The sequence below is a fragment of the Astatotilapia calliptera genome, chromosome 20, assembly GCF_900246225.1.
Source record: "Astatotilapia calliptera chromosome 20, fAstCal1.2, whole genome shotgun sequence".
Classification (NCBI taxonomy): Eukaryota; Metazoa; Chordata; class Actinopteri; order Cichliformes; family Cichlidae; genus Astatotilapia; species Astatotilapia calliptera.
In genome coordinates, this window is record NC_039321.1 from 5,882,637 (window position 1) to 5,909,676 (window position 27,040).

The window sequence follows — 27,040 nt, forward strand, 5'->3', positions numbered from 1 at the left end:
GTTTGCCATGTGCTTTTTATTTTTCTGTCATTTCATTCATAGTTTAATTCATTTTATTTGTTACACAAGACATTAGGCATTGTTCACATACTAGTGATCAAACAAGGACAGTAAGTTTTCTACTACTCAGTCTATTTCTTTTGTCAATTTCAAGGGATATTTGTCAATAGTGGTTTTCAAAGGCCATACTAAACAGTACAACCACACATGAGGCTTTTGTTTTCAATAAATAAAAAAGAGGATAGTATCTGATGCTGAGGAAGGGTGGGTGGGGGGCTTCAGATATATCTATGTTCAAGAAGTAAACAGTATTCCAGTTATCACCAGATAATGTGTTTCCAGGATGAAGAGCACACACAATGTTAAATGACGCACAGTGCGAACACACAGCTGTATCGATTTTGACTCCAGATCTATGACTGACTGCTGCTGTTGTCCCTCCATCAAAACCTGTTTCTTAGGAATGCTAAAAATCATTAAATCCTGATGCAACACTGGAATGATCACTAAATTAGGTAAACATAACACATGACACAGCAAATAAACAAACAAAAGAAATCGGTGTGCATAACGTTTTAAATCCATTTTATCATCAGAACGTAAACTATTAGCATAGCATATTCAGCATTTGACGTAAACCCTTCCACGATACGTCAGCGAAATTCAAATAAATAGAGCTCAAAGATAAGACACGTCAACACCCCAGACGCGATAACTTTGTTTAGAGTTGTCAAGGGGTTGGTCGCGGTGGATAAAGTGAAATGGAACCGCTTCAGTTTTCAGTAAAGTAAAAAGGATCGTAGCATCTCGTGTTTGTTTTGATCCATAACGAGCCAAGCCACAGATCAATCTGACTGCGAGTGTGCACTGTAGAGATATGAGGAACTGTCTCAGGTGTACAATAACACCTCTGACTCGGTAGGAAACAGCATCCTCTCTATAGTGTTCAGCCAGCTCTGCAGAGCAACATACACCACCAAACTTTTAATGTCAGCGAGCTTTGCCAATAACAGAATCACCAGTTTTGGCACAAGACTGGCCTCCCACTACATGTTAGTAAAAACAAAGCAGTCAATGTTTTGAATGGGTCCAAACATTTGAATTAGACCCAAAATGAAGGCTACAACCAAATAAAAGCATCTTGGTTCACTCTCATGGGGCGGCACTTGGAACTGTGGTTTCATACTTATGCTATGCTACAGTCTTTTGAAAATTTCTTGCTTTTCCCTCTATGTCACACTACAATTTTTTTCTGAGTTTTAATCCCAAGGGTAATGACTTATCTCAATGACAAACACAAGGGTTGAAACAACCAAGACACAATCTGGTGCTTCCACTGAGAGCCGAAATTTCAGTCTTCACTCTCTTCCCCCGCAAGTGAAACTTCGCCAAGACAACAATCTCCTCACATACATTCTTATCCTTCACCATTTCAAAAATCTTCCAGATCTCTTCACAGAAACCCTCACCTAACACAAGACAAATCCTCACCATGCCTTTTTGCCCCAATGTTCCCTTTTTCTTGTAAATGTTCAACTCGAAGACCACGGTTTCATCCTCTGCTCTGTAAACTTCATAACTTCAGCCAGTGAAATGTGCACCAAGCATATAGAAATAAAACTCTTCAATAATTTAAAATGTTAGAAAGTAAACTATTCAAATTCAAAAGTGACATCACACAACAGAGATAAACAAAGAAACTTTTTTTGTGTTTTTCTTTTTCAGGAGGGAAGGGTTGACAGTTAGTAGCCACTGATTAGCTTGCCTGCTAGCACAGGAAACACAACAGCATTGCAAAGTGAGCACTATCAGCTGACAGAACAGCCCATTTATATGTAACTTTTCATCACATTTTTTGTTTTGTTTTTTTCTGTTTTTGCCCGACCAACAGATTTTGCCAAAATGAGCGGCATCTATTGAAGAAACACAGGTAAAAGACCAAGTAAGAGAAAAGTGAAAGCAGGGTTGACAGGAGTGATGCGTGGAATGGTCCAGCCTTCATACCGCAGTGTCATTTGAATCTATGTACAATACTACTGTGTGTAAAAGATGCATGCACGTCCACTGGAGGTGACCCTTCCAGAGGATTCTACACTAAGCCGTTACACATCTCTCATGTCAGAGCTATCTGTTGAGACCTCTCGGTGCCATCAACCTTCCATTGACCCAACCTCTGATATGAGGAGAACGATGTTACAGGAGGAATGAAATGCTTTGGAAATTGCCAACAACAAGTAATAAATTCACCTCTAATGATAATAGTTAAGACATGATTATACTGTAAATTCTACAATGGAATGAAAAACCATATCAACCCTGCTTTTCAGTGACAGAGAAAGGGAATGTGAGCATTTGAAAAGCGTGTATGTGTGTGTCTGTGAGCATTTATGTGTCTGAATGCGTGCCAAGAGAGGGCGAGAGAGAGCGACGCGAGGAGGTGGAGGCAAACGGCTGAAGACGGGCTCAGAGGCTCAGACGCACACCCTCTCCACCGCTCTCACATTTTACCCATTTTGCTTTTAAAGCACTGTTTAGGCAGCCCCGGCCCTCTACTGAAAGCCCCGTTGCCTCCAGTTTTGCATCCACCTCCTTTCCCAGCCTTGCCCTCTCTCAGAAGCCCCCCTCTCTAGCTCACTGCTCATCCTCCCCAAACACATCGTTCTGTTTGCGTTTCATGTTTTCAAAGTCAAAGTCGCTCCCGGTCGTACGTTTGTAGATGTCCTTGATGTCATTGCAAGTGGTCTCGAAGTGAGTGGTGGCATCGTAGGACCTTGATGCGAAGATCTGAGGAAAGAGTTCAATAACAAGAGTTAGATTTTACAGCATTGCTAGCAGGTCTGTGAGGCTGCAGTGCTCATTTCCAGCTTCACATTTTTATTCAAAAATATACAAAAGTAGCTTTGCATGATCCTTATTTATTGTCATACCAGGCCTCTGTGCACCTGCACAGTTTATCTGTTTGAAACAAGCAGATCTATCTCCCATCTCCTAACAAAGCTTTGTAAATGACTGAAAACAGAGGGTTTAAACACAACACAGCTCTGTGTCTAATATGAACATATTAGGGATATCCACTCATAGTAACATTATACAGAGGCAAGAGGGGAAAAAAACTCTGAATCTGATTGTTTAGAGCAGTCTGATGCTTGCAGCTAAAATTTCAAGCTGGCACCTAAACGCCTCACATGCACATACAAGCTGGCTTCAAAAGTGAGTCAATCCCCACAGCCTCCTATTCTAACATTTTAGAGCAGAAACAAATCTGGGCTTTATTTAAGGTCTTTTGGGCTATTTTAAAAACAATTAACTGTCAAATATCTTGCATTTAACTGTATTAAAAGCGCTATGCATTTGGTGAGTGAATTCTATCATTCTGTATGGAACTTAACACTAATTAGCAGGTGTCTGCATCTATTTTATGTACTCATAGTTTATGGGTGCCTCTTGCTAACCAAACTTGTTAACCCAAGTTTGGTTAGCAACCCATTTATGGGTCCAAAATAACCAAGCGGGCCAGCTGTTGCCCATAAAATTGAAGCTCCCAAAAAGGAGATCACGATACAAGTGACATCACTAGATCATCACTACAGCCATCTTCTATGGACAGTCTATGATAGAATGATAATTACCTATCTAGTACAACATTTCTTTGCAACAAACTGGTCAACTGACCCTTCAACTCAGCCGTATTAGTTGTGGCAGCATATTAATTTGTTATATTGTAAAATACAATATTTTTTCTGGATGTTACCCTTGGAAAAAATGTCTCACCTGGCTCTCAGTACCATCATCTGTGGGCTCATAAAGGTCGCTAATAGCCACAAACCTGTGGGGAAAAAAATGTGATTTATCCCAGTTATATATGCACCCCCCCCCCCCCCCCCCCATGTAACTAAAAACATACATGAATTTGAATAAGCAAGAAGTAAAATGTGGGACTCACTTTTGGTCGATGGGCTCCAGCAGCTCCAGAGCTGGCTCAATTTCATTCTCAGGTTCACTGGTTTCCACTGTGGTGCTGACAATAGCGATGTACTTCCCCTGGGCCGCCACGTTGTGAGCATAGGAGATCATGCACACATAGATGTCTAAAGAACAGACAAAGGAGTTAACAGGAAGAGATGGTTAAATCAAGAGTTAACTTCAAGCAGGATTAATTGACGTTTTTGTCCACTTGGAGGCAGCAGGAACGAGCTGTATACACACTGACACGTTATCGTCCCAGTTGAGTAAACAGTTGCCTGTTTATATAAGCATTCATCTGGAGTCATGTTTCTAGCCACCTGCTGTGTGTCTCATATCTCATTTCCTTTAGCTTTGCTTTTGTTTCCATAACTTTTTAACAAAAAAAAAAATCTCAGGGTTGCTCCAGTATATGCACAAGTTACTTTTTTAAATTGTCTTTCTTCTTCTTGTTGTCAAGCAAGTTGTCTATAGTGCTTATTTTCCTTCCTTCTTTTATTTTTTCCAACTTTACTGTTTAAATCAGGTGAGTAACAGTGATAGTAAATCAAAACAGTACAACTGAAACTATTAGCAGAAAGGTGCTAAAAGGCACCGTGGAGCTAAGGGCAACTGCAGAGCTCATCACTTCTAGTTTGTCACATTTAACATGGAGTCTGATGTTTATTGATTAGGGATGTTAAAAAATAATCTAAATTTAATCTGTAGGGGACTAAATCTGCACCATTTCTTTGAAGAATAAAAAGCAGAAATATTGAATATAGAAAATATTGCTCACCTGAGTTGCGATTAACCTGATTCTGAGGAATGATGATCTGACAGGAGTTGGCATCATTAGTGTTTTTGATGGGATGGCTGAGGATGCAGATCACACGGATCACCTGACCCGCTTTACGGACACGGTCTGGGATGTAACTAGGGTCGCAAATGAGCTGCTTACAACGAGCCACCTGCAGTGGGAACGAGACAGTAATGATGTGAGTCTGCTTGCTAAGTGTATTTGGCTGAATAAACCTTAGGCGTAACCACTTTAAAATTTGTAATGATACTGTTAAACTTGTGTAGCTGTGGACAATAAGGCCGAATCTGCTTTACCTCGCCCTCAGACTTTACTCCAATCACTTTACCACCTTCCATCACAATCTCATCCACAGGTTTGTTCAGCATGTAGGTTCCTCCATAGATTGCACTCAACCTAAGATTACAAACGAGTATGATCCGTTAACTCGAGGAGTGGTTTTGATAGTTATGACAGACTCCATCATAAATATCAGAAGTTTAATTTAAGTTAAAATACCTGGCAAAGCCCTGTGGCAGTTCTCCCAGACCATAGAGGGGGTAGAGATAAGGGCTCTTGCCATACCGTGCCAGTGATTCACTGTAGAGTTTGATACGGTTGATCGTCTCCAAACAAGGAACATCAAGATAGCTGAAGTGGAGCAAAAGCAATGTGAGAACCCCATTGGTATCTGTTTAAGCACATAATAACAATAAACCCTTGGTATTCCCTGATAAGAACATCTGTGACTCATATTTGAAAGCATGCAACTGTGACATTAAGCAGAAATAAACAATTAAACGGTTGATGATGGGTGATGTTGTTCTTACTCATCTGTCCTGTAGAGGGCCAGGGCGTGGCCAGTGAAGTCAATGACATCCTGACCGAGGTCAAACTTCTTGTAAACGTCCCTCATCGTTGTGGTTTTAGGGTCCACGCCCTCAAAGGTCTTGGGGTCATTCTCATCAAAATTGGCCACAAAGACTAAAAACTTTCGAAACCTCCTCTTTTCAAACATTCCCATCAGATCTGTGAATTCAAACCGAGGTTTCAGCACTCTACTGTCGACGTCATCGCGTGCAAAATGTAATGAGACAACATTCAGGTGACTTACTTGAAGCTAGTGCCTCAGTCTCAGTTGATGGCACCTTGTAGATCTTTCCTCCTTTGTAGACAAAGCTGCCTTCCACTACTTTAAAGTCCAGATACCGTGTCACTTCTGTGTATAGCAGCATCTTTACAAGCTGACCTGCAATCAGGGAGGCAAACACACGCAACATCTTACAGGCTCTGTGTTAAATCCACACTACATATACAACATAACCACAAATCCCTTGAAAGCCTACAACATAACATGCTGTAACATGACGCTCACCTCACAGGAAATATAACTATATGTCGCGTTAACAAATCCCACAGCTATTGTATTTCGCCTGCTTAGTCTGGTCGATTCCTCCTATGCATTTCCAGCTACTTTTTTACCCTAGTTTTTGAATGGATCACTAAGAGGACAACAGCCACCGTCTTAATGTAAGAACTCAGAAATGTCATCAGATTCCTGGTGGGGGATTTTGAAAATTACTAGAATAAATATGAGGAAATGCACAAAAAAGTGGAAAAACTTCATGGACAAATATGATGGCCTCTGAAAAAATACTGATTGGAACAAAGATTAAAGGCCAGGAGAGAAAAAAGTCCCGGCATTTTATTTGTTCCTGTCACGAATGGCACTGCTTATAAAACACCAGGACATGGTAAAACACCACCCACAAGCATTAATGCTGGCAAAGGTGTTGGCCACTTAAATAGGTTACATTGCCAGGTCTCCAGAGTCACCTAAACAAGCAGTTAGTGTGTGACCAACCTTGAAGAATTAAAGCATTTTGCAGTCACAGTATTAAGCTCCAGAATTACCCTGTTGAATAGTCTGAAAAGCCCTTTGGCTCTTGTGTACTTATCACGTGCTAACTTTTATGGCATTTCTTTATATAATTAGCAACAGGATTCTAACCGTTGGCCATGAGAAACTTGGGTATGAGGTCAACGTTCCAGTCACGTCCTCTGCCCATTGACTCAGGTGGGGTATCTGGCAGACTGAAGCGCTTGTACAGCTGTGGAAAAGGAAAGGAAAGCCTGTGAGGCCCATCGAATCTGAGGCTTTACAGATAATAAAGCAGTTAGCAAATGAAGACAGTAAAAGGGTGACAGATGGGACTTGAAGTAAAATGAGATATACTGAGAAACATTAAAAGTTTATTGATTGGTTTTATAGATCCCAGAAGTCCTTACCTCCTCCAGGGGGGTAATGGAAGAGCTCTCCCCACCGTAGTAGGGGTTTCGGTCCATGTGCAGAACCTTCTTGCCATTCACGGACATGATCCCAGACAGAATGCATTCCTGCACGAAAACGGATTTATTTATCCAACACATCAATCACATCAATAACTCTTAGGTATAAAACAGCCCTATAATAAATCCTTCTCCTGTCAAGGCTCCAGTGTTTTAGAGATGTGTTGAATCATTCATTGAGGGGTGTAGTTTAAGTTGTCAAGATGAGAAATGTTTCTAGTATTTTGGTCTAGACCTTAGCATATCATTAGAGATAGGCACGCTGCTTAGTTTAGACACTGAATGTAAATGGAAGTAAGGAGGTTCTGACAGAAGGATGCGGGGGACAGTGGAAAAGATGTACGCATGCGTGATTGCATCGTCTTAACAACGTAGCTACGATAATAATAATACTAATACTAATAATAATAATAACAATAATGTAATTAAAAATGTATTACATAAAAAAGAAAAATTGTGTGGATATGCATCGTTGTATTTGATTCCATTTATAAAACTACCAGAATATCCGCTTCCGTGTCTGCAAAGAGCTGGGAGAATAGCACAGAAAGCGCACTTCTGCCGCAGAGGGTGTGATGAGTGAAAGGAAAGTGCGGCGATAGTGGCAGCAGTGAAAAGCTCTGTCATTTAATAAACCGGAGCTCAGGCCTGCGCCAACCTCAGGATGGAGGCCTGCCTATGCAAAGAGGACCATGACACACTGTAGGGTTACGCCTAAAAGATGCTGCTGGGTGTAACACAACACTGCGCCGGCTGTGACTCTGGAAAGCAAACAACTCCCGGTCGAGGAACTATTTTCTTCTCGTCGTGTACAAGCAGATCAGCTGGTGCGGTTTATTTCCAAAGAGCATCTCTTGTGATAAATTTCTAATGTGACACGCACGCCGGGAAGCAAGGGGCTTCCACTCTTTGGCTAGGATAGAGGATATCGGGCCACTGATCTGGCTAAAACCATCTTTTGGGAAGCTGACAGAATCAATTCGGTGTGTTTCTGTGCAGACAAAACGAAGCTTGACTACTCACTGTGAGTCCGGTGCCCAAAACGATCACATCATATTCCTCATCCATGTTGTCTCACCGCCTCTCCCGTCTCGCCCTCTTTTTGCCTTGAGAAATGAAGGGTATTGAAAGCAAATAAAATTGGTTAGTCCACAAACCGGGTAACTGTCTCTCACTGTCTCTGCACAGGTCCTTTAAATTGCTCTTCAAAGTAAAATATTATTTATTAATCATTGGGTATAAATGGCCAATGGAATACACAGTCCACACTGTCACCGGCGAGGACGACCAAAGATGGCCCTGATCGTGGAGCAGTCTAGAACAATGTCACTGCGCGTCGGCAAATAGTGCGCATCCTCCTTCCCTATTTCCCATCCTGCCACACAATGGACTCAAGCTGCAAAGCGAGAGACGCCGCTTTGAGCCGGCTTTGGCGATTGTTTATTTTGCACACGGGCTGTGCTGTTGTGGAGTTTGGCTTTTGTTTTTGGCCATTTTGAAACCACAATGTTTGTGTTCTCTAATTTCTTATTCTATCTTTCCTTCCCAGTTGTAGGCGCAGCGTTGCGTGGATGAAGGCAGTGATATCCTTCCGCTGCTACAGCTGTGTGGATGGGAGTTGCTTTCACTGACTGAGCGCACGCACTAGGCCTTTACAGCAGGGGTGTTTCCAAGCTTTTCTTCTTTCTTTCTTTTTAACGGGGTGGTACAGGGGTGTGGGGTGGGGGACCAGGAGTATGGCAGGGGGTCGTAATGTTTGATCGGATTTAAATATTATTAAAGAAAAGTGTCTTTTCTGCAGTCCTGTCTCCCAATAAAGACGGTGTTACAAGAAAAGCAGTGCTGCAAAAGATTTGGATAACCTTTCTGCAAAGTGGCTAAACAAGCATTTAGGCCTCTTTTTTAAGTAAATGTCACATTCCTATTTAAGTAGTCTGTTTTGGCTGTGAAACGCTACCTACAGTCCCAAGTAGCTAAAGTAAAAGTATTTGTTATACAGAGTTAATTATGCAGTCATGATCACTGAATGATTAATATATTGTCCTTTTTATGTTACCGTGATGTTGAGGTTTATATATGCCTTACATTTGATAATATCACATAGGAGTTCAGCAGTAAGATGTTAGCATAATTATGCTTTTTGGGACAGGTAAAATGATAAGTAACTACAGCATTAACATAACTGTTATTAGGCTACTGTTTATTTAATTATTAGTAATTATTAATCTCTGGCTCTCTTCCACAATGAATCTTTTGTCCTGGCTTTCTCCCATCACACCAACCCATTGCAGCACATGGCTGCCCCTCTCTGAGCCTGGTTCTCTTGGAGATTTCTTCCTGTTTAAAGGGAGTTTTTCCTTCCCATTGACACCAAGTGTTTGCTCATAGAGGGTTGTTGGATTGTTGTTGTTTTTTTATTTTTTTGAGGAGTGGCTTTTCAATTAAATAAATGTTTAGACTGATTTATTTATCTATTTATTATTTACTCAATTACTTATTTGTAATTGTTAGGACATGAAACAAAGAGGGAATTTAACACTTTAACTCTTAAACGCTTAAGAGTATCTTGGATAATTAGTCTACGCCCTAAATGAAAGTGTGAAAAAAAGAAAATATGGATATAAATGAAGTAATAATGGAAGACTGCCGTATTTGTTTAAACGCACACACATGCACACACAAACACACGCACACCATACTTTAAAGAATCAATTGTTCTGCTAAGCAATGTGGTCAACTGGTGGTACTGTAGCGGTTTCTCTCCTGGAAATGCTCAACTGAGAGCAAAGCTGTAGTGTGTCATTGGTGTCAGCAGCTGCTGCGGGCTGTTCGGGCTGAATGAAACAAGCAGGAAGTCATCTCTTCAGCACATGACTGTCAGGTGGTGTGGGTCACGTGAGCATAGAGTTACGGAAAAGTCTAAACGAAAATGGCAGGTTCGAGGAGCTCCACTCGGTTAATGGGTCTTTATATTCTACTTTTCGCCCCTTTTTTCGCCTTGGGGAGCGCCACGTCTCAAGTGCCTTTTCTTATGTGGTCCAGTGAACGGTAATATTTAGTTTTTCTTATTCATTCAGCAAAACTCACTTTAACTACCGGCAATGTTATCTTGTATGCTAACTCGAATGCTAACTCTTCTAGCTACTTTGCTGCCCAACCTATTCAAATTCAAATTTTATTTGTCACACACACACACACAACCATACACAGTATGACATGGGGGTGAAATGCTTGTAGCTGTGCAATTCCCGACCATTAAATGACAGAAAAAGATTTATAGCATTTACAATTTACAGGTTACTACACAAATTTACAAATTAACTTAAATTTACAGCAAACCTAGCAAACACCAATCGTTTAAAGTCTAGATGCTAAATATATAGAGGAGTATTTACACATAAATTGTAGAGATTTGCTTGTGCGTTTTGTTACAATTTGTTCATAATGGCCATCCTTTTATTTCTTAATTTTGAAATAACCCATAGAAGTAACGAGTCTCCCTGATTTAACCCCTAACCTGACGCTCTTTAGCACTAGTAGATATGTTTATTCTGTTGTTGTTGATCTTCATCTGCAAAAAGCAAAGTAAGCTGTAACATCAAACACATTTACACTACAGACAGTGACTTTTGCTAGGGTACTGCACTTCCTTATGATGATGCACACAGGAGTTTAAAATGTGGAAGTATACTACTGTATGAGGTGGTGTGTTAAGCAGGAGGACAAAGCAAGGTTGATATACCAAAATAGTTTTCTTTGATGATAGGATGAATATCCGATTCGTTATTTTTATTTTTGTTGTTGTTATTTAGACATTTCTTATATATGTGCCAGCTTTACAGGAAACACAGGTTTGTTTGGGCCTACTCAAAGGATTCATTTGATTGACTAATGGGTCTCTTTTAAAAATGAAGTACATAAAGCCATAATAAAAGCCGCTGGGATTTTCAGCATTTTCAAAAAATGTGTCAGTGCAACTGAACCACTTAATATCACAATTCATCTTTATTTTTTTTTTCTTTATGTTTAGCTTGCCACCACTGGCCTCACCTACAGCTGGTCATATAGCATCTTATGAGCAGCTGAGTGCCTACCTCACCTCTGCCTTCAGCTCTGGCTCCCACACCGTGCTGCTGTTCTTGCAGGACAAGGTCAGTACCTGACACATAAACTAGATTCTGGCCCTGTAATGAATATGTTTATGTCACTAAATTGTTCACCATTTGTTGATTTGAAAGCTAGTCATTTTATATGCAAGTTGTGCAAAATGGGGTAGTTGTACTGTATTCCCATGTGACACTGCAACAGTGTGGTGTGACAGTGAGTTTTGGCATCACTTCCCATTTCTCTGTTCCTCTGTGATACATTGGGTCTTTTTTGTGGTGGTGGTGGTGGTGGTGAACACTCAGTGTTGTGACTGAGCCATATATTTATATTTTCCCATGTGATATTTTTAATCGTGACTGTAATCGTCATGAAATTGTCATTGTAAATCCTCTATGACTTTTAATCAACTACACAAGCACAAACAAGATATTCCTTTAGATGTAGCTTGCGTGAAAAGTATGAACGTGACAATGATTTCATTCCAGTTTGTTGTCAATTGAGGTATCGTGGAGCCGCCAGTTCACTCATATTTTGGCACACTAGCATACTGTCATGCATACACACAACAAGTCACTCAAACAGACATTAAGATTTGAAATGTAGTTTTTCCTAGTATTACTGAAACAAAGTAAATGAAAGAAGTAGCAGATAATAATTGTCCAAATTAATGTAATTTGTACAGGCTGTATTTTTTTTTAAGAATGATAAATACAAACTGAGCCATTAAAAAAGAATTCCGTTAAAATAATGTCTGATTATGAATGGCATTCAGTCAATTTAGCTGCTAAATTAATTGCTCGTGAGTTAATGGGACTGGTAAATGTTTTAGTTATTAAAGTCTTCCTGAATTCAAGAATTATTTCCTTTTTTGTATTTAGTTAAGCAAAGATGACTTCACAGTCTTTGGTGGCGTATTTGGGAATAAGGAGGATAGTGCCTTTAAAAACATTGAGGTATGTTTTTATAAACTATATGTTAGTCCAAAATTAATATAGTTTTTTCCTAGACAAACAGACTGATAATTGTGCCCACTTGATCCTTTTCAGGATGCAATGCAGTCTTCTACCTCAAAAGTGACACTGCCTGCCTTGGAGTGGTCTGGTTCCTTTAACATGGCAGCTCTGCTGCAGGAGAAGCTCGGTGTTTCGCCTGTGCTCGTCGATGCAGACACTCTCTCACATCTGACTATCAAAACGTCTGTCAGCAACCTCCTGCTCATCAATCTTCCTTATTGTAGCAGGTGAGATTTTGTTTTGTTCAAAGTTATATTGAATAATCAGTTATCTGTTTTTAATTAATACTTAAAGTCTATTATTTTTAAATTGTTTTGTAGCTTACAGAAGTCATGCAAGGAAGTCCTACATGAGAATGGTATGTTTTTAAGTGCTGAGGATTAAAAACATTTATAACTGTATATGACATTTACAATTACAAACATGTATAATTGTAGTCAGCATTATATGTTATATTTTGATTTGTGTATAATTTGAATGCATTTTGCTGTCAACAGATGAAATTATTGGAAAAGTTCTGAGTTCAATGAAAGCAAAAAACATCCCATACACTGCAATATACACAGGATTCCAGCCATCACGAGTATGTTTTTAAAATTAGTCAAAACGTGCCACATTATAACACATTCTCAATGTTTGGGTATTTTTTGAGAATGAACAACATTTTGATAACTTTGCAGGTGATTTCAGAAACCCCGATTTCTGATCAGCCAGTGGGTCGGTCCTTGCTACAAGCAGATGGACCTGAAGTTAAGCCTCCCATCATGTTTAATGTATCTGGTGGTCCCTGCATAATGCTGTGGGCTCAAAATCTCACTGTCAGACTGAGTCCGAGCTCACCATGGATCGACCTTGCTCAGGATGTACCTTCCTTTGTTGGATCACTGTGTAATGGCAGTACCTCACGGTAAAGTGGCCTTTCATTATTTCCCAAAGCAATATCCAGCCTGTGATGAGTTTAGTTTTTTTTTTTTTTGTTATTTAAAGAGAAATAATCAGTTGCATGTTTTATTTTTTTCTCATTTCAGGCTTGTGCTTAGTTACCAATCAGGCTTTAGATTAAGGTAAGGCAAAAAGTTGCTTATTAAAGATTCAATATTGTACCTTTTCAATTAGTTAATAACTCTAACATGTCCCCAGGATGTGCTTTTCAATTTTGTGCTCAATGTACCACAGCAATAGTATTTCTATGTATTTGTATTTACTGTTTAAATATCATGCTCTACACACCTGCTTTTCCAAACCGGTTCTTTCAGTGTGTGTGGCTTTAAATCTAGCTGAGCCGCTGCTGCTTCTGCCCACACCCTGTTTAAAAAGAAGTTTGTGAGTGACAGTGTGTACTAATGGGTGCAGCACAGTGCTGGCATGAATGAGGCGTTCTGTTGCTTTGCTTTCTCTAAGAGATCACTTTGTTCTACAATTGAAACACAAAATGACATTTACCTGACATTTAAAATCTTGGAGTCAACAGCTGGTCATTTGGTTCACTTTGTTTGTAGCTGATGCATTTTAGTTATTTTTATTTTGCACACATCTTGGAAGCAGTGAGCAGTGGGGGTTGTCACTATGGACATTTTAGCTCAAGGACTATTTTCTGTCTAGTTTCAACATAGAAACTTACACAACTAGGAGGACAAGCCTTTGTGCAAGTATTAAGCAATTTAATGTTTTTACAGCTTTCTTATCACACAACAGAGTTCATAAAATGATCATCTTGAGGCATTTTTATAAATAGGGTTGCTAAATTAATGTGGATTTATGTTTAAGTGATAAATGGGATCTTCCTGTTTAATTCTTAGTAAGAACGCATTTCAAAAAATGAAGTATTTTGTTGAAATTCCTGAAATCATGGCTTCCATTTGAAGACAGTTCTCTTTTTCAAAAACAAAGTTTTCTTGTTTTCTAAAAAGGCAAAAATAACTTTCTCAATCTCTGCAGTAGAGATATTATTTCCATGTAATGTAATATACTATATTTTTAATATCACTGCTAGCATCAGTTTATTTTAAAATCCTTCACGGATATGTAAGAGTTTAGAACAACTATTTTGGAAAGAATAGTTAAACAGTGATTGTGCTTTTTACACTGATACGCTTTCTGACCATCCTTCTCTTGCTGATCTCCAGTTTTTCAATGAGCAAGCGTTTCTATTCTGTCTCTGCACGAGAATGGTTCTCCCTGGATGCAGTTGAGCTGCAGTACGCTAACCTCAGTGCATCTTACATCGCGAGCCGTGACATCTATGCTCCCGCAGAGTATTCCTTTCATTGCCAGTCTGTCGCCAACTTCGGAGATATCCTGCTCCACACAAACACAACAGACACAAATTCATCTCAATGGAGGCTAAATTTTATCGACTTCCAGGTACAAATATAGTGCCGCATTTGCTAATTTTAAGGTCAAACACCAATGCATGAAGAGGTGTGTTGATGAAGGGTTTCTTAAATAATTGTTTTCTGTTTTTTATACAGATTCAGGGCTTTGGGTTGGCCAACAGCACAAACTTCTCCTACGCCAGTGACTGTGCAAGCTTCTTCACCCCAGCAATTTGGATGGGACTGGTGACTGTGCTCCTTACGCTGCTAATTTTAGTGTACGGTCTGCACATGATCATGCAGATTAACACCATGGATCGGTTCGATGACCCCAAAGGCCCATCAATTTCAGTGCCTCAGTCAGAGTAAATCACTTTTTTACTTAAAAAAAAAAAAAAAAAAAGTAAGAACATCCACTCCTCAGTTTTTGAGTGCCCCTTTGTTGATCAAAGAAAGTATCCCTTTGCCTTCTAGCTTTTGTGTTTTTGGGTCTTTTTCTTTAATGTATGTTTCTTTTGAGTCCTACCACAGTTATTTTGGCACATTCCACGTCATATTGCCATATTTTACAGGTTCCAGAGTGTATTTTTAATGACTATTATTTTAGAGCGTGTGCCAGATACAGCTAGTATTTTTACTAAAATAATTTTCACACATATCATGGAATGACTTCCTTGCCAATACGAATGTGATCGCTAAATGCTGTAGGACCGTTTCAGACCTCAGTTCTTAATTTTTTATTTTAATTTCACTGGCCTAACTGTAATTTAAAAACTACTGTTAATGAAAGAAGTGCCTGTGTATATAAATGATCATTTGTGATGTGTTGTGTAGTGCTGCTGTTTTTCCCAATAACATACCTTGGATTCAGTTCTGTGGCCACTTGTCATGGCTTAACATTGGATATCAGTGTTGCCATTTTTCTTGGCAAGTAATTTATTTGTATAAAAGGACTTCATTTGCCTTTAAGGTTTACCCTTTGCTTCTGGGTTATCAGCTATTTTAATAACAGTGCCTTGTTTTCAAAAAAAAATATTGACGTGCATTTGCAATGAAGTACAATATGATTTGTTTAATTGCAAATAAATCTATAAATTCCTAAGTAATTCTGAAGTTGTGGGCCCCTCAGTTGCAGTTGTTTTATTTCATTATTTTGAGGTCATATACAGGCTGAAAGATACTTGCAAACTAAATGCAGGGTAAAGCGGATGTTTCTGTACGACAGGATGGGCATCGCTACTTAAGTGGGGAAGCGTCTTGAAATTTAGATATGCAAATTCATAAAACGAGAGAGGTTCAATGTTTTGCATAAATCGCTGGGATGAAAAAATGATGTGTATTAACTGAGTGCAGTTTTCCCAACTCTTGATCAAGCATAAATACAAGCTATCCGCCACGCATAATGTAAATTTAAGCCTATGGAAATGTGGGAGCTTTAATAAAGTTGACCAATCAGCGTTGAACAGGATATGCTGCTCGGTTGCCATAGTTACAGCAAGCAGAAACGCTACGACGGTCAGAGGTGTTGGACAGCTAGAAAGTAGCTAGCAGTATTTTTCCTCCTACTTGGGTTTTCGTTACGTTACCAAACGTTTGCTTCAACGATGCTGACCGCTCCTGCTCAGAGAGTATGTTTTGGGAGCTCACTGGAGAGGAGGCTGTTTCCTCTCCATTACGCGCCAGACCGGCTGGGAAACCAAATGTCACAACAGGGACCGCCACATGTCGGCCCGGGAAGCTATGACAACCACGAGGTTTGTGTGAGAGAGAAAGAGTCAAGGGGTACTTTCAGTAGCGGTTTTAGATACGGGCGGTTGCCCGGGGCGGCATCGTGGTGGGGGGCGGCATCACGGGCATCGGCAAAAAAAAAAAAAAAAAAAAAATGCTCGTACTCATGCTGCCCCGACGTCAGCCAACGCATATTGAGAATGGCATAGGCACCGATCGGTTTTCTGTCGCCCATTTCCTGGGAGTAAGGGCGCCCTCCGTTTGCGAGGTGCGCCTGCTGCTTGCGGCGCAGAGAGGAGAGGGCGGGGGATTCTCTGACCAGCTGGAGCAGCATCTAATAACCAACTCGCAAAATAAAACAAAATAAAAACAAACCAACAAACACGAAAACACCAGACATTATGATACAGACTTATAATTTGCACCGATGTTTTTTCGAAATTCTATAGAAAAGGGAGTGCGAGAGCCCTCGGTGCACCTGCTTGCTGCTGAAGTCAAAGTAAACTTTATTGTTATCTCCGCTACAGTCCAGTATATAGAGAGACGAGACGACGAGGCCCCAGTTACAGCAGTGCAAGTAAATAAACAATATATATAATATGTTTTGTCTGTTTGTGTGTGGGGTGGGGGGGGGGGGGGGGGGTAGAGGGAGTGTTCGCCCAGGGCGCCAAACAGGCTAGGGCCGCCACTGGGTACTTTCACAAGTTGTTTTACATATTTTTCCCCTTTCTTTCTATGCATGCAGTTTTTATGTCCACGTGACCGTTAAAGTTAATTTAGGTGATGCTTTAAAATAAGTCAGCTACAGTAAGTGCATTGAGATGCAGGCCAGCTGCGAGGTTTGATTTTTCGGCTGACTTTTGGTGAATGAATGGTATATTCAGAATAATTATTTACATACTTGTTTTGTAAAGTAGTGCTTCTAAATGTTTGTTGATAGTTTGCCTTGCTCATTAACATCTGCTTCCTCTTCCTTTAACGGCTGCACCCTTTAAGTATCCATCTGACCCAATATTAATATCCTCTTTTGTCACACAGACCCTCCTCATATCCTCCTTTACTACATTCATGAAGCTGCTCTGTGGTCTTCCTGTTTTTCTCCTGTCTTGTGCTTCACATTCAACATCCTGTCTCACCTCAGCCTTGCCCCTTTTAACTTTGTTTCCACCTTCTCCAAACCACACATTGTAGCAGGTCTCACTACCACGTTGTAAACCTGCCCTTTCAACTTTGCTGCTTTCCTTCTGTTACAAATCAACCTGCTCCACCTTGCCTGCACTCTCCTCTTTACCTCTCTCTTGTATTTTCCATTAATAAACTTGCCCTTTCTATCACAGTTTGGCACCATACTTTATGACATACAGAAGACACCTGGGAGTAAGAAAGGATATAGTCTCTCTGCAAGGACTGCTGTGCGCTTTCCGCCTTGTAACAAGGTGCGTTTACACAAAGAAGTTTCCTGTTATACTGAGAGCACATTAAGAAGTGTATTAACAGCCTTACTGTATATCAGTGTAAGGGTCGTTCCACTTGGACTGTCTACAGTGGGGCAAAAAAGTATTTAGTCAGCCACCGATTGTGCAAGTTCCCCCACTTAAAATGATGACAGAGGTCAGTAATTTACGAATAAATTCTTTACAAATCCTACCATGTGACTTCATGGATTTTTTTTTTTTCACATTCTGTCTCTCACAGTTGAAGTGTACCTCTGGTGCAAATTACTGACCTCTGTCATCATTTTAGGTGGGGGAACTTGCACAATCGGTGGCTGACTAAATACTTTTTTGCCCCACTGTACTTACAGCCTTCGCCTGTATTAACAATGGTCAATGCCTCCAGGACTTGAAACTAGCTCCACTGCATAAGTGTCTGAAATTTGTGTCATTTCTAAGGCCAGCAGGAGTGGTTACAAACATAAGTTGGTTTGCAAAAAGAGAAGCCTGTGAGAAAGCCACTCTACTGCTCCCTTGATTTCTTCTTTGGAAATCCTCTCATGAGTTCAGTCTTTTTTTAAGGTTCAGATTTTGATATATTACGACAGTTTAGCCCAAACCTCTACATTTATTTCCATGTTGCCATGAAGTGACTATCTTAGGACATCTTCATATTGCCCAGCGGTTTCTTAAAGGTTTTTTAGTTGTTATCATGGTATTGTAATTTTTAAATATATTGGGGGTTTTTGAGGCAAAAATGATACTAGGACGATAGAATGTATAAAAGATGGAGGGAGCTTCCAGGTCTGACCTCTGTGGCTGGAAAAGGACTTCCAGTTGGATAGAAATTGGCCTTTGGCCACCTTGCTCTGCATCCTTAGTAAACACTTTCCTGTTAACTTTGGGAACTCGTGCACTAGTTTCTGATTATATTGAACAGAAGATTAAGTCAGTTTTTCAAAATAAGATCATTCCAAGAGTCAGAAAAGAGCTTAAGTTCAATTTGTGATGAGTTTGTGGTTTTACAGTTAAATCCACTCCTCGGTTATCACATCTGATATGAAAACACCAAGGTGGCAAAAATGCCCAGCTCAAGGCCTCATAAGAGGACTTCATCCAAATTTTACACCATTGATAATTAGGATGAGTGAGTAGAGTACTAATTTATCAACTGTCATTAGCAAACAGACAGGACAGGTGCTTTGCAAAGACATATACTTTGTAATTAGTGCTAAGTAACAGACTAACAGAAGACTGGAACTTTGCTCACCTAAAATTAAGTATAAACATGTTGGACAAACCATGTTTTATGGTTTTTTTTCAAATGCTTCGAAAAGGACTGAGAGGACACAAGAGGTTCAGTGATTCAGATGAGTTCCAGGATGTAAACATGCTTAAAAAATACTGTAAAGCTGGGAATTTTATCATGGAAGTATTTTATGCTTGCAATTTTCATCTTTTTTTACACAGTTAAAGTTAGCTAAAGTTGTGGGGTATGAAAGAATAAAAGTGGCCCTTCACTTAATATAAAGTTGTTGATGTGAAAATGAAATCTTTTCCTGGTTCTTAATGGGCCTTTGCTCTATGACTGTTTACATTAGCATGACTGGTCTGCTTACAGTATTGGCAATAAATCTTCATTACTCTGTCAGCTATCTGGTGAAATTAAAACCAAATTAAGTCACATAGTTAGAAGTCGCTGTATTCTACTTGTTGGGGGGGTTGTCAAAACATTTTCTGTGCAAGTATAAACCTGCTACTGGCTTTTTAATATGTAATGCTTAATACAAGATCTTTATAATCCTTCTGATCACCAGGCAGTGACCCCTTCACCGTGGCAGTACCAGCAGGATCAAAGTGGTTCTAGGGTCTCTCCTCCTGGCAAAATAGCTTTCAGCTCAAAAGCACAGAGGTTCAAAACCACACCATGTACATCTGAGAGGAGTCCAGGGTGAGACACAGAGAAACTGACACGTGGCAGAAATGTTACGGTGCTAAACTGAGCTGACAGATGTTATTTTGTGACACAGCCCTGGGACGTATGCCCACGACAGAGTGACAAACAGGAAAGTGAGCTGGCCCATGTGCTTTGGGAGACCAGACTGGTCCAGCCTGCCTCAAATAGGCAAGAAGTCACTCAGGGTGAAGGTGAGCGAAGCAAGTTGAGAAATTTCATGGCCTTAATTTTGCTGTTACAAAAACTTAAAAGGCACAGCCAGCTTATACATAAAGACCACAGATATCTCTCTAGTATCAGAAATGTTGTCTCTCTGTAGATGTGCTGATTCTATGCACGATTACTCAGATAAACTGTTAGCCTTTAATTTGGTGTAATATTAGGTGTGCTCGTCACCTATACCTGTACAAAACTACATGTTGCTGCACCAAAAAAATAGTGATATACATATTTTATTTTCCTCCCACAGCTTGCCAGTGAAAAGGAGTACCTTAAACAGAGGAACAGAGTGGCCTACCTGAGTTTGTACTATTAACCCTGAAGGTCTTACATGGAAACCTATCATGACACTGGCGAAGCAAGAAGATGTCGTTTTTTGTTTTTTGTCTTTCCCCTTAAAATATAAACAAAATATGAACATGTAAGGTTTTTTTTTCTTTTTTAAAAGAAACTTAATTTCCTTTAATTACAAAATGACAGAATTCCTATGTGACCTGTATGTTACATAAAGATGTTGCTTACAAAATAATGTAGGACAGATTTTTAAACAGCTGAAAAAGTGACACTTAACACAACAACAAAAAAAAGCCATCTTCTGTGGAAGTCAGTCTGCAGTACTGGTCCCGCTGCTGAGGCAAAGCAGTCGCTGGTCTCAGCTCACGCAGCGGGTTTCAACCCCGGGCCACTTCCCCTGTGCAGGGAATCACTGACTGGACTGTTGTAAGCACCAAAGACTGGAGCAGATATGAGTCTGTTTCTTTAAGTTTCGTCCCTTCTCATTTCTTCCTCCTTACTTTGGGTTTCTTGACCGGCCGGAGGTACGGATTGTCGATTACATTGTCCTCACTAGCCTTGGTGGATGGAACTACGCCGCTGGGAGGAAGCATGGAATTCTCTTTGTCAGCTCCTGGATCATCCTGAATGATGGAAATGTAAAACAATATTAGCAGTGGTATATTTGAAGGGCATTCTGGGAAACTTCTTGCTAACTGTTGGCATAGGTACCAACGTATAACTACATGGTAAATAGAAAACTTGAATCAGAGTTAAGTTAGGGTTGGATGCAACCTGTTATGATGTAGCTCTGGGTGTGGGCTTCATGCAGATGTATAAATGCCACTTTAGATGTGATTAGCTTAGCTGAACATAATGATTGCAATATGGACACACGGGTACCCTATCAACACACTGAAAGTAATTTACACAATTATGAATTCATTGAAATCAAAGTAATGAAAGTTTGATTTCCAGCATTAACCAGGATACTAATGATAAGGAATTAGAGCATGAAACATTACTTGTTTGTTTAATTTTTTGGTATGTATTAAATGAATGAAGCACGTTTCCTAGCTTCAGAAGTGCATTAGCTTTATTTTAATAGTTTAGCTGCTAGCTAATTCATCCCATTTCTAGTCACTCTGTTAAGCTGAGCTGTTCCTTGGCTGTATTTTCACATTTAAAGGGGGGCTGTTATGCACAACATTCAAAATAATCCTTATTAATCTTTTACTGGACTCTTTGTATGCCCCCCTAAATTCAAGCAAATCAATCCCCAGAAAAATCCAGCCACCTTAAATTTGGCAGCACCTCCTAAACAAACTGCAGATGGCTGGGGCTTCTGTGCTCACAGCCAGAGCTATGTGCTCTGTTAAGGATATCCACTCTTACATCTCTCTCACCATCATACAGAGCCAAGACCCTGTGAGCGAAAAAGCTCAGGCTTTTGGCTCACAGATCACCTGTGCTGAATCTTTGTTTGAAACTTCTTTAATATGAGCATCCACCATTATAACAGACAGGGTAGAAAATAAACAAGAAGCATTATAGGTCCAATTTAAAGGGTAAATATGAGGATGATATCAACTTTCAAGTATACATTTTCAGCATAAACAAAACTCTCCCATTTTAAAACAATTACTTTAAATTGTGTGATGTCTTGATGGCAACAGAACTCAACCAGAACATGGAAATGCACTATGACTTCAGTTTCATAAAGCCTCTTTTTACTTCGAAATTAGCTCAAATAAATGTTCACAAAAGCTCCATTATTAAAGTTTATGGAAGGCTTGAGTAGCTTTCAGTTCCTAAGAAAATCTACTGGTTTTCTGAGAAACTTCTCCCACGTGTTTGCTAATATACTTGAGCATCTGTACTGAGACCAATATTCTCTCTGAAAATCTGATAACCCTGTGCAACTAATGGAGCTTAATACTGAAAAAAATGACCCTGAAATTCTGTTATCACGGTAATGAAATAGATCAGATTCTCACTTAAATTTGTTCAGGCTAATCTGCAACAGATCTTTCCCTGTCACTACAGTAACAGTAAGAGAAGATCCACAAACATTTAGAGATCAGATGATTCTGTACGCCTGCCAGCAGCAGCAATTTTTTTTTCTGTTCCTTAAAATTTCAATGTGTGATACAATTTTAATTTAACAAAGATTCAGGATTTTGTGAAATATCCCAAGAAGATATTAATTTGCTTTACAATTTCTGTTTATACCATATATACTATATATATCTATGGCACACCAGGTCCCGGACATGGAGACTTACAGTAATGGCGTTTCCTGCTGTGTTCTCGCCATCAGTCTGGTCATCCTGCTCAGAGGAGTCCGTCTCCTCCAGAGCCTGCAGTTCCAGCTCTGAGGGCAGGAGGGCACTGAGATATGGGATGGTGCTCGGCTGTGCTGCAATTACTGATGACAATCACAGGAAGCAGAACTCGTGAAAATGCAGCATGCTTCATTCAGTAATCACAAGACATAATCTGGCTTTAAATAAAGATCAGCTTACTGAGAATCACTCACATGGGAAGGTAGTGATGTCATCTTTGAATAGGCTTTGAGTTTCTCCAGTCTTGGCAATGAAGCGTGTAAGTGCTCGTTCCACGTCTCTCCTCTGAGTTGCTGCTTTCTCTCTCACCACTTGGTAGTCTGACACGGGTTCTCTGAAAGTCTACAGGAAGAAAAACTCTTAAGTGGCTTACTTTTTAGCACAGTTCTACTTCTATAATACACAATCCAGCTTTCTAGGGATCTCCATGATGAAGTGGAAAAGTTCTGACTCACAGGTGTTTTGATATACGTGTGAGGGTCGGGGAATTCTGGGAAGTGGCTGGGGATGTGGGCTGGATGTGTGCGCTTCTGTCCAGCTGACAGCGCTTTGGGAGTCACAGGAGCATTTGTCACTGGAGCTGAAATTAAAAAATAAAACATTTTTCACATCTAAAACCACTGGATCAAAAGGTCTCAAGTCATTCATTTTAATACTAATAATGGAGAGCTGAGTTCCTACTTACGGGCAGTTATGACCATCCTTTGTGATCTTTTAGCATATATGGGCAAAGTATCAACATTGAAACCTTTAATGACACAAGCAGAATAAATCGAATCAGTATTGTGTTCCCTTAGCAACGTTTAATCCATATGTGTTAAAGGAGGTCTTACCCATTTCAATAAGCGTGACCACTGTGTCTGACAGTGTCGGGACGCTCCTGGCTGTGTGTTCACAGTATGCTTTGGCACATCGACCTATTTCAGTAATATCTAAAAACAGAGAAAAAAGAATCAGTTCTGTAAACATGAATCAACAACCAACTGCAAATTCAAGAAACGTCTGCTCTGAAAATAGTCTACAGGGGCTCAGTTATGTCAGTTTCTCAGCTTTTTTTCACCAACTTCAACCAAAATTATTCCCATTGGTGTTTATTTAAGAAAGTAGGTTAAATAAAGTGAGGTGTACTTGCACTGGTGTTCAGATATATATTGTAAAAGTGGCACTTAAAGATTTACAGCTTTCCCAGTGGATGGTGTACACTTAAAAATCATACATACAGCTCTGCAACATCTCAGTTAGGGTTTCCACAGCTGCCTTCTCCGCACTCTCGAAGCCACTCTCAGTCAACAGGGCGCTGACAACGACCTGCAGAGTGCGACGGCGTGCCAGGAGGTAGTTTTCTGCAGGGCTAGAAGTTGCTTTACCAGCACTTCCTCGCTGGAAGTAAAATAAATGTGAATAAGGGTATACAACAGAAATACATAGATATGCTGTTGTCTTTATGAGAAAAATATCTCACTATAGTCACAACACACTTGGAACTAAAGGATTCTTTAAAAGGCTAAATAAACAGACACATGGTTCCAGAATCTTTAATTGACTTACAGCTAAGGGGCACATGGACATTAGCTTTTGTAATTTGAAGTAAAACAAACAGAGAGTAATGACCCAAGCCTTGCAAATTTACCACACAGTGTATGCTATTCCCTTTGCTTGGTGGGCACACCAATATGCCAACAATGTGCACATACACTACAGTTATGAGGGCTATTACTATAATGTTAGAAATAAATGTGACTTTTAACAAATATAGTGGCAAGGAGCCATTAAACCTACAAAATCGTCATATTTTCTACATTTCACAAACATTTCTCAAGAGTCCTTACTGAACAGACATATTAAACATTCCCAGTGCCGGTGGTGAAAGTGGGAGAATATTTGGGCTCTGGGTGATTTAAAAAGACGTTTTGTTTATCTGAATCAATTCTATAATGATTAATTTTATGTTAATATTAAAATGTATTGTTCTAATTCATCATCCAGCTCTTAGTGAGCTTAGGATGGTGGACATGTTTCTGTAAGATATATTTGTGTAATTGAGAGATTTAATTTTTGCCACTGCAGCAAGCTGCATTGTCCCTGAGGTACTAAAGCAGCTCCAAACTGCAACGCTCACTCCATTGATTACACTGGAGACCCTGCAACAGTTCTGAGTCAAAGTGATAACACATACTGCAAATGCTCACTGAACCTTCCCCAACCATGTGGACAGAAAACACGTTTAAAATCTGCTGCTGTATTTATTGGGGAAAAAAACAACAAACAAACAAACTGGACTGTCCTCAACATTTTGAATCCAGACGTAGTGGCATGGTTAGCTCATGTAAACGTCAGGGATTTCAACAAAGATCAAACATTTTTTTGAATTTTCGTTTTTTTTCCGCCAGCATTTTTAGATCCAAATAGGCACGATTTATACTTTATAGGCCAAACAAAACAGACAAACATTAAAGCTGCCTAGGGGTGGTCTGACTGTTGGATTTCTTTGTATTATTGTAGGGTTTTTTGTCTATAATATAGAGCGCCTTAAGGGGGGGGGGGGGGGGGGGGGGGGGTTGCTGTGAATTGGCACTATATAAATAAAACTAAACCGTACTGAATGGTTGTGCCACTTTATTATTAATAATAAAGGTGCTACATAAATAAACTGACCTTGTCTAAAATATTATTAATAGCCATCCCTTGTAGTTAGCAGACAGATGGGAACCGCTCGAACGGTTTGTTGGTCTACCCCAAATATCAATGAAAAATACAAGAAGTGTTGCTAAACCCTTCATTCTCCCTAAATTTAGTGTTTGTGATATTGGTATAGACTCTATTTGTTCACACCTGTAATTTAGATGAGGATGTGTCCATATGTTAAGACTAAAGAACATGTGAAACGTACCTCTTCCTGTCACTGTAAGGACACAAACATTTATTCAGACAGGGTAAGCACTGACATAGATAAAGTTAACCCACCTTATAGTCTATAAAAACGTATTTCAAGCTTTCACCGGACTAAATCATATTTATTTAAAGTTGTTAAATCGAATTAGGACTTCAGTGCAGTCTGACTGTTAGCCATGCACCGTGAATCCGGCTCTACATGCTACATCCGCCTCCTCTCCGTGACCCAAAAAACATTTCTTACCGCTCCCGCATTCAGAGGGCCTCCCGACGCCACCGCAGGATCCGCCATCTGCAGTTATTGGAAATCTCCTCGTTGTTTTGAGCAGATTTATATTTGTATCTCTCCGAACACCGTTTAGCCGCCGTTGGTAAACACGGCACGACTGTATGACGTTATTTCCGCCGTATCACGATCGTATCACACACGTTGTTTGTCTGTCGCCCCCGAGTGTTCATCTGTAAAATTACACCTGCTTCAACTTGCTTCTAATTTGTGAAAATCCTCTGCTGTAAAATTAATATAACAGGCTTTTAGTTATTTGTAATACAAAATAAGTACTTGGAAAAGGGTATTTGTGATACTTTTTTAAATATATTTTCCAGTCATAGTTCTAAAATTATTGCATTAAATGAAGAAAAATGAGATTAAAAGATCAGTTGCATCTTTTTAGTTACATTTTCTCTCTTTTTGCTAATTATAACATGAGGTCTGCTCTTTGAAGTAACCTACCCCACAGATTATATTAAAGTCATGGTCTGAGACAATTGTTTGGAGAAAAAAATATATTTTTATTAGGGTGCAAAACAAATTTAATCACACACATTCCACTTTTACATCACATCTATCACATCACATTCACAAATATCTGCTGCCCAGCAGCCAACGTTACTGTAACCCGCAGTCTTCACTGTATCTCATCTCATTTTTTACCCAGTCAACAGGAGCAAACTGCACATTTAACCAATTTTTGAAATAATGAATGGGCCATTTCCGCACAATGACTTGATTCACCAACATTACCATCATCTCTAGTGTCCATTTATGTGAAGAGGAGAAAGTTTCTTTAAGAAGCATGTAAGCGGTTGGCTGAGCTTCTCCGCCTTGAAGTCAAAAGATATTTGGCTTTTTCCTCGGGCATTACTGTATCCACCACATCAGCAACTTCACTATCAGCAGAGGCAGTGTGTGGCTTCAGCACCTGCTTCTTCTCCTTCTTCTTCAGGATGATAAGCTCTGCTGGTTCATCCTCCTCAGTATCTCTCTCCACAAAGGGCAGGAAAGCCATCTCTACCAGTCCCCCGACCATGCCAAGCATTGCCAGAGTAGAGCCGAGCATGTAGATCTTCAGCATGCTCCGGCTGGGCCTCTGTGTCAGCATTTCTTTAGCAAATGGGATGATCTCGCCAAAGTTTTCCATATTGTGTTGTCGATGAGTCTGTTAAAAGAAAAGGAACAATTGTAACCAGATATTCTGTAAAGAGAACAAAGATTTACTCCTGACAACTAATCCATTTAATTAAAATGCAAAAATTCTACTATCCACAAAAAAAGAGAATAATACTTACGTCGAAGCACACGCACAAACTCTCTTATTCTCTTTTTCTGTGCGTTCTGAGTAATCAGGCTTTGCAGGCAGAGGCAAAGGCAGAGCCTGCATATTTAAA

General features: G+C 39.8%; 5 protein-coding genes across 6 annotated transcripts; 2 read left to right on the plus strand and 3 right to left on the minus strand.

The window, feature by feature from the left end:
- Positions 1–4: 4 nt before the first annotated feature.
- On the minus strand, positions 5–8,485 carry gdi1 (GDP dissociation inhibitor 1). The gene is made up of 11 exons (XM_026153469.1): positions 8,114–8,485; positions 7,031–7,138; positions 6,753–6,852; positions 5,856–5,990; positions 5,572–5,770; positions 5,261–5,392; positions 5,059–5,158; positions 4,742–4,913; positions 3,944–4,088; positions 3,772–3,826; positions 5–2,784 (listed from the first exon to the last, which is right to left on the minus strand). The coding sequence occupies exons 1-11, from the start codon at positions 8,156–8,158 to the stop codon at positions 2,632–2,634; spliced, it is 1,344 nt and encodes a 447-aa protein (XP_026009254.1). The 5' UTR covers positions 8,159–8,485; the 3' UTR covers positions 5–2,631.
- Positions 8,486–9,641: 1,156 nt separating this feature from the next.
- Positions 9,642–14,928, plus strand: LOC113013328 (V-type proton ATPase subunit S1-like). Its single transcript, XM_026154150.1, has 10 exons — positions 9,642–10,138; positions 11,121–11,241; positions 12,076–12,150; positions 12,244–12,437; positions 12,531–12,568; positions 12,708–12,793; positions 12,891–13,117; positions 13,239–13,274; positions 14,337–14,574; positions 14,682–14,928. The coding sequence occupies exons 1-10, from the start codon at positions 10,020–10,022 to the stop codon at positions 14,892–14,894; spliced, it is 1,347 nt and encodes a 448-aa protein (XP_026009935.1). The 5' UTR covers positions 9,642–10,019; the 3' UTR covers positions 14,895–14,928.
- A 774-nt stretch (positions 14,929–15,702) lies between these two features.
- LOC113013330 (protein pitchfork) lies at positions 15,703–20,263 on the plus strand. Of its 2 annotated transcripts, XM_026154152.1 has the most exons (5): positions 15,703–16,279; positions 17,591–17,689; positions 19,504–19,637; positions 19,717–19,834; positions 20,113–20,263. In XM_026154152.1, exons 1-5 carry the CDS (start codon positions 16,130–16,132, stop codon positions 20,176–20,178), a joined length of 567 nt encoding a protein of 188 aa, XP_026009937.1. In that variant the 5' UTR covers positions 15,703–16,129; the 3' UTR covers positions 20,179–20,263. The 2 variants fall into 2 exon arrangements, with proteins under 2 accessions (XP_026009937.1, XP_026009938.1); XM_026154153.1 differs by lacking the exon at positions 17,591–17,689.
- An 85-nt stretch (positions 20,264–20,348) lies between these two features.
- On the minus strand, positions 20,349–25,794 carry taf8 (TAF8 RNA polymerase II, TATA box binding protein (TBP)-associated factor). The gene is made up of 8 exons (XM_026154151.1): positions 25,617–25,794; positions 23,701–23,860; positions 23,314–23,412; positions 23,166–23,228; positions 22,936–23,060; positions 22,675–22,822; positions 22,421–22,563; positions 20,349–20,779 (listed from the first exon to the last, which is right to left on the minus strand). The coding sequence occupies exons 1-8, from the start codon at positions 25,662–25,664 to the stop codon at positions 20,639–20,641; spliced, it is 927 nt and encodes a 308-aa protein (XP_026009936.1). The 5' UTR covers positions 25,665–25,794; the 3' UTR covers positions 20,349–20,638.
- Positions 25,795–26,140: 346 nt separating this feature from the next.
- g0s2 (G0/G1 switch 2) lies at positions 26,141–27,008 on the minus strand. The gene is made up of 2 exons (XM_026154396.1): positions 26,942–27,008; positions 26,141–26,811 (listed from the first exon to the last, which is right to left on the minus strand). Exon 2 carries the CDS (start codon positions 26,791–26,793, stop codon positions 26,440–26,442), a length of 354 nt encoding a protein of 117 aa, XP_026010181.1. The 5' UTR covers positions 26,794–26,811; positions 26,942–27,008; the 3' UTR covers positions 26,141–26,439.
- Between the last annotated feature and the right edge of the window lie 32 nt (positions 27,009–27,040).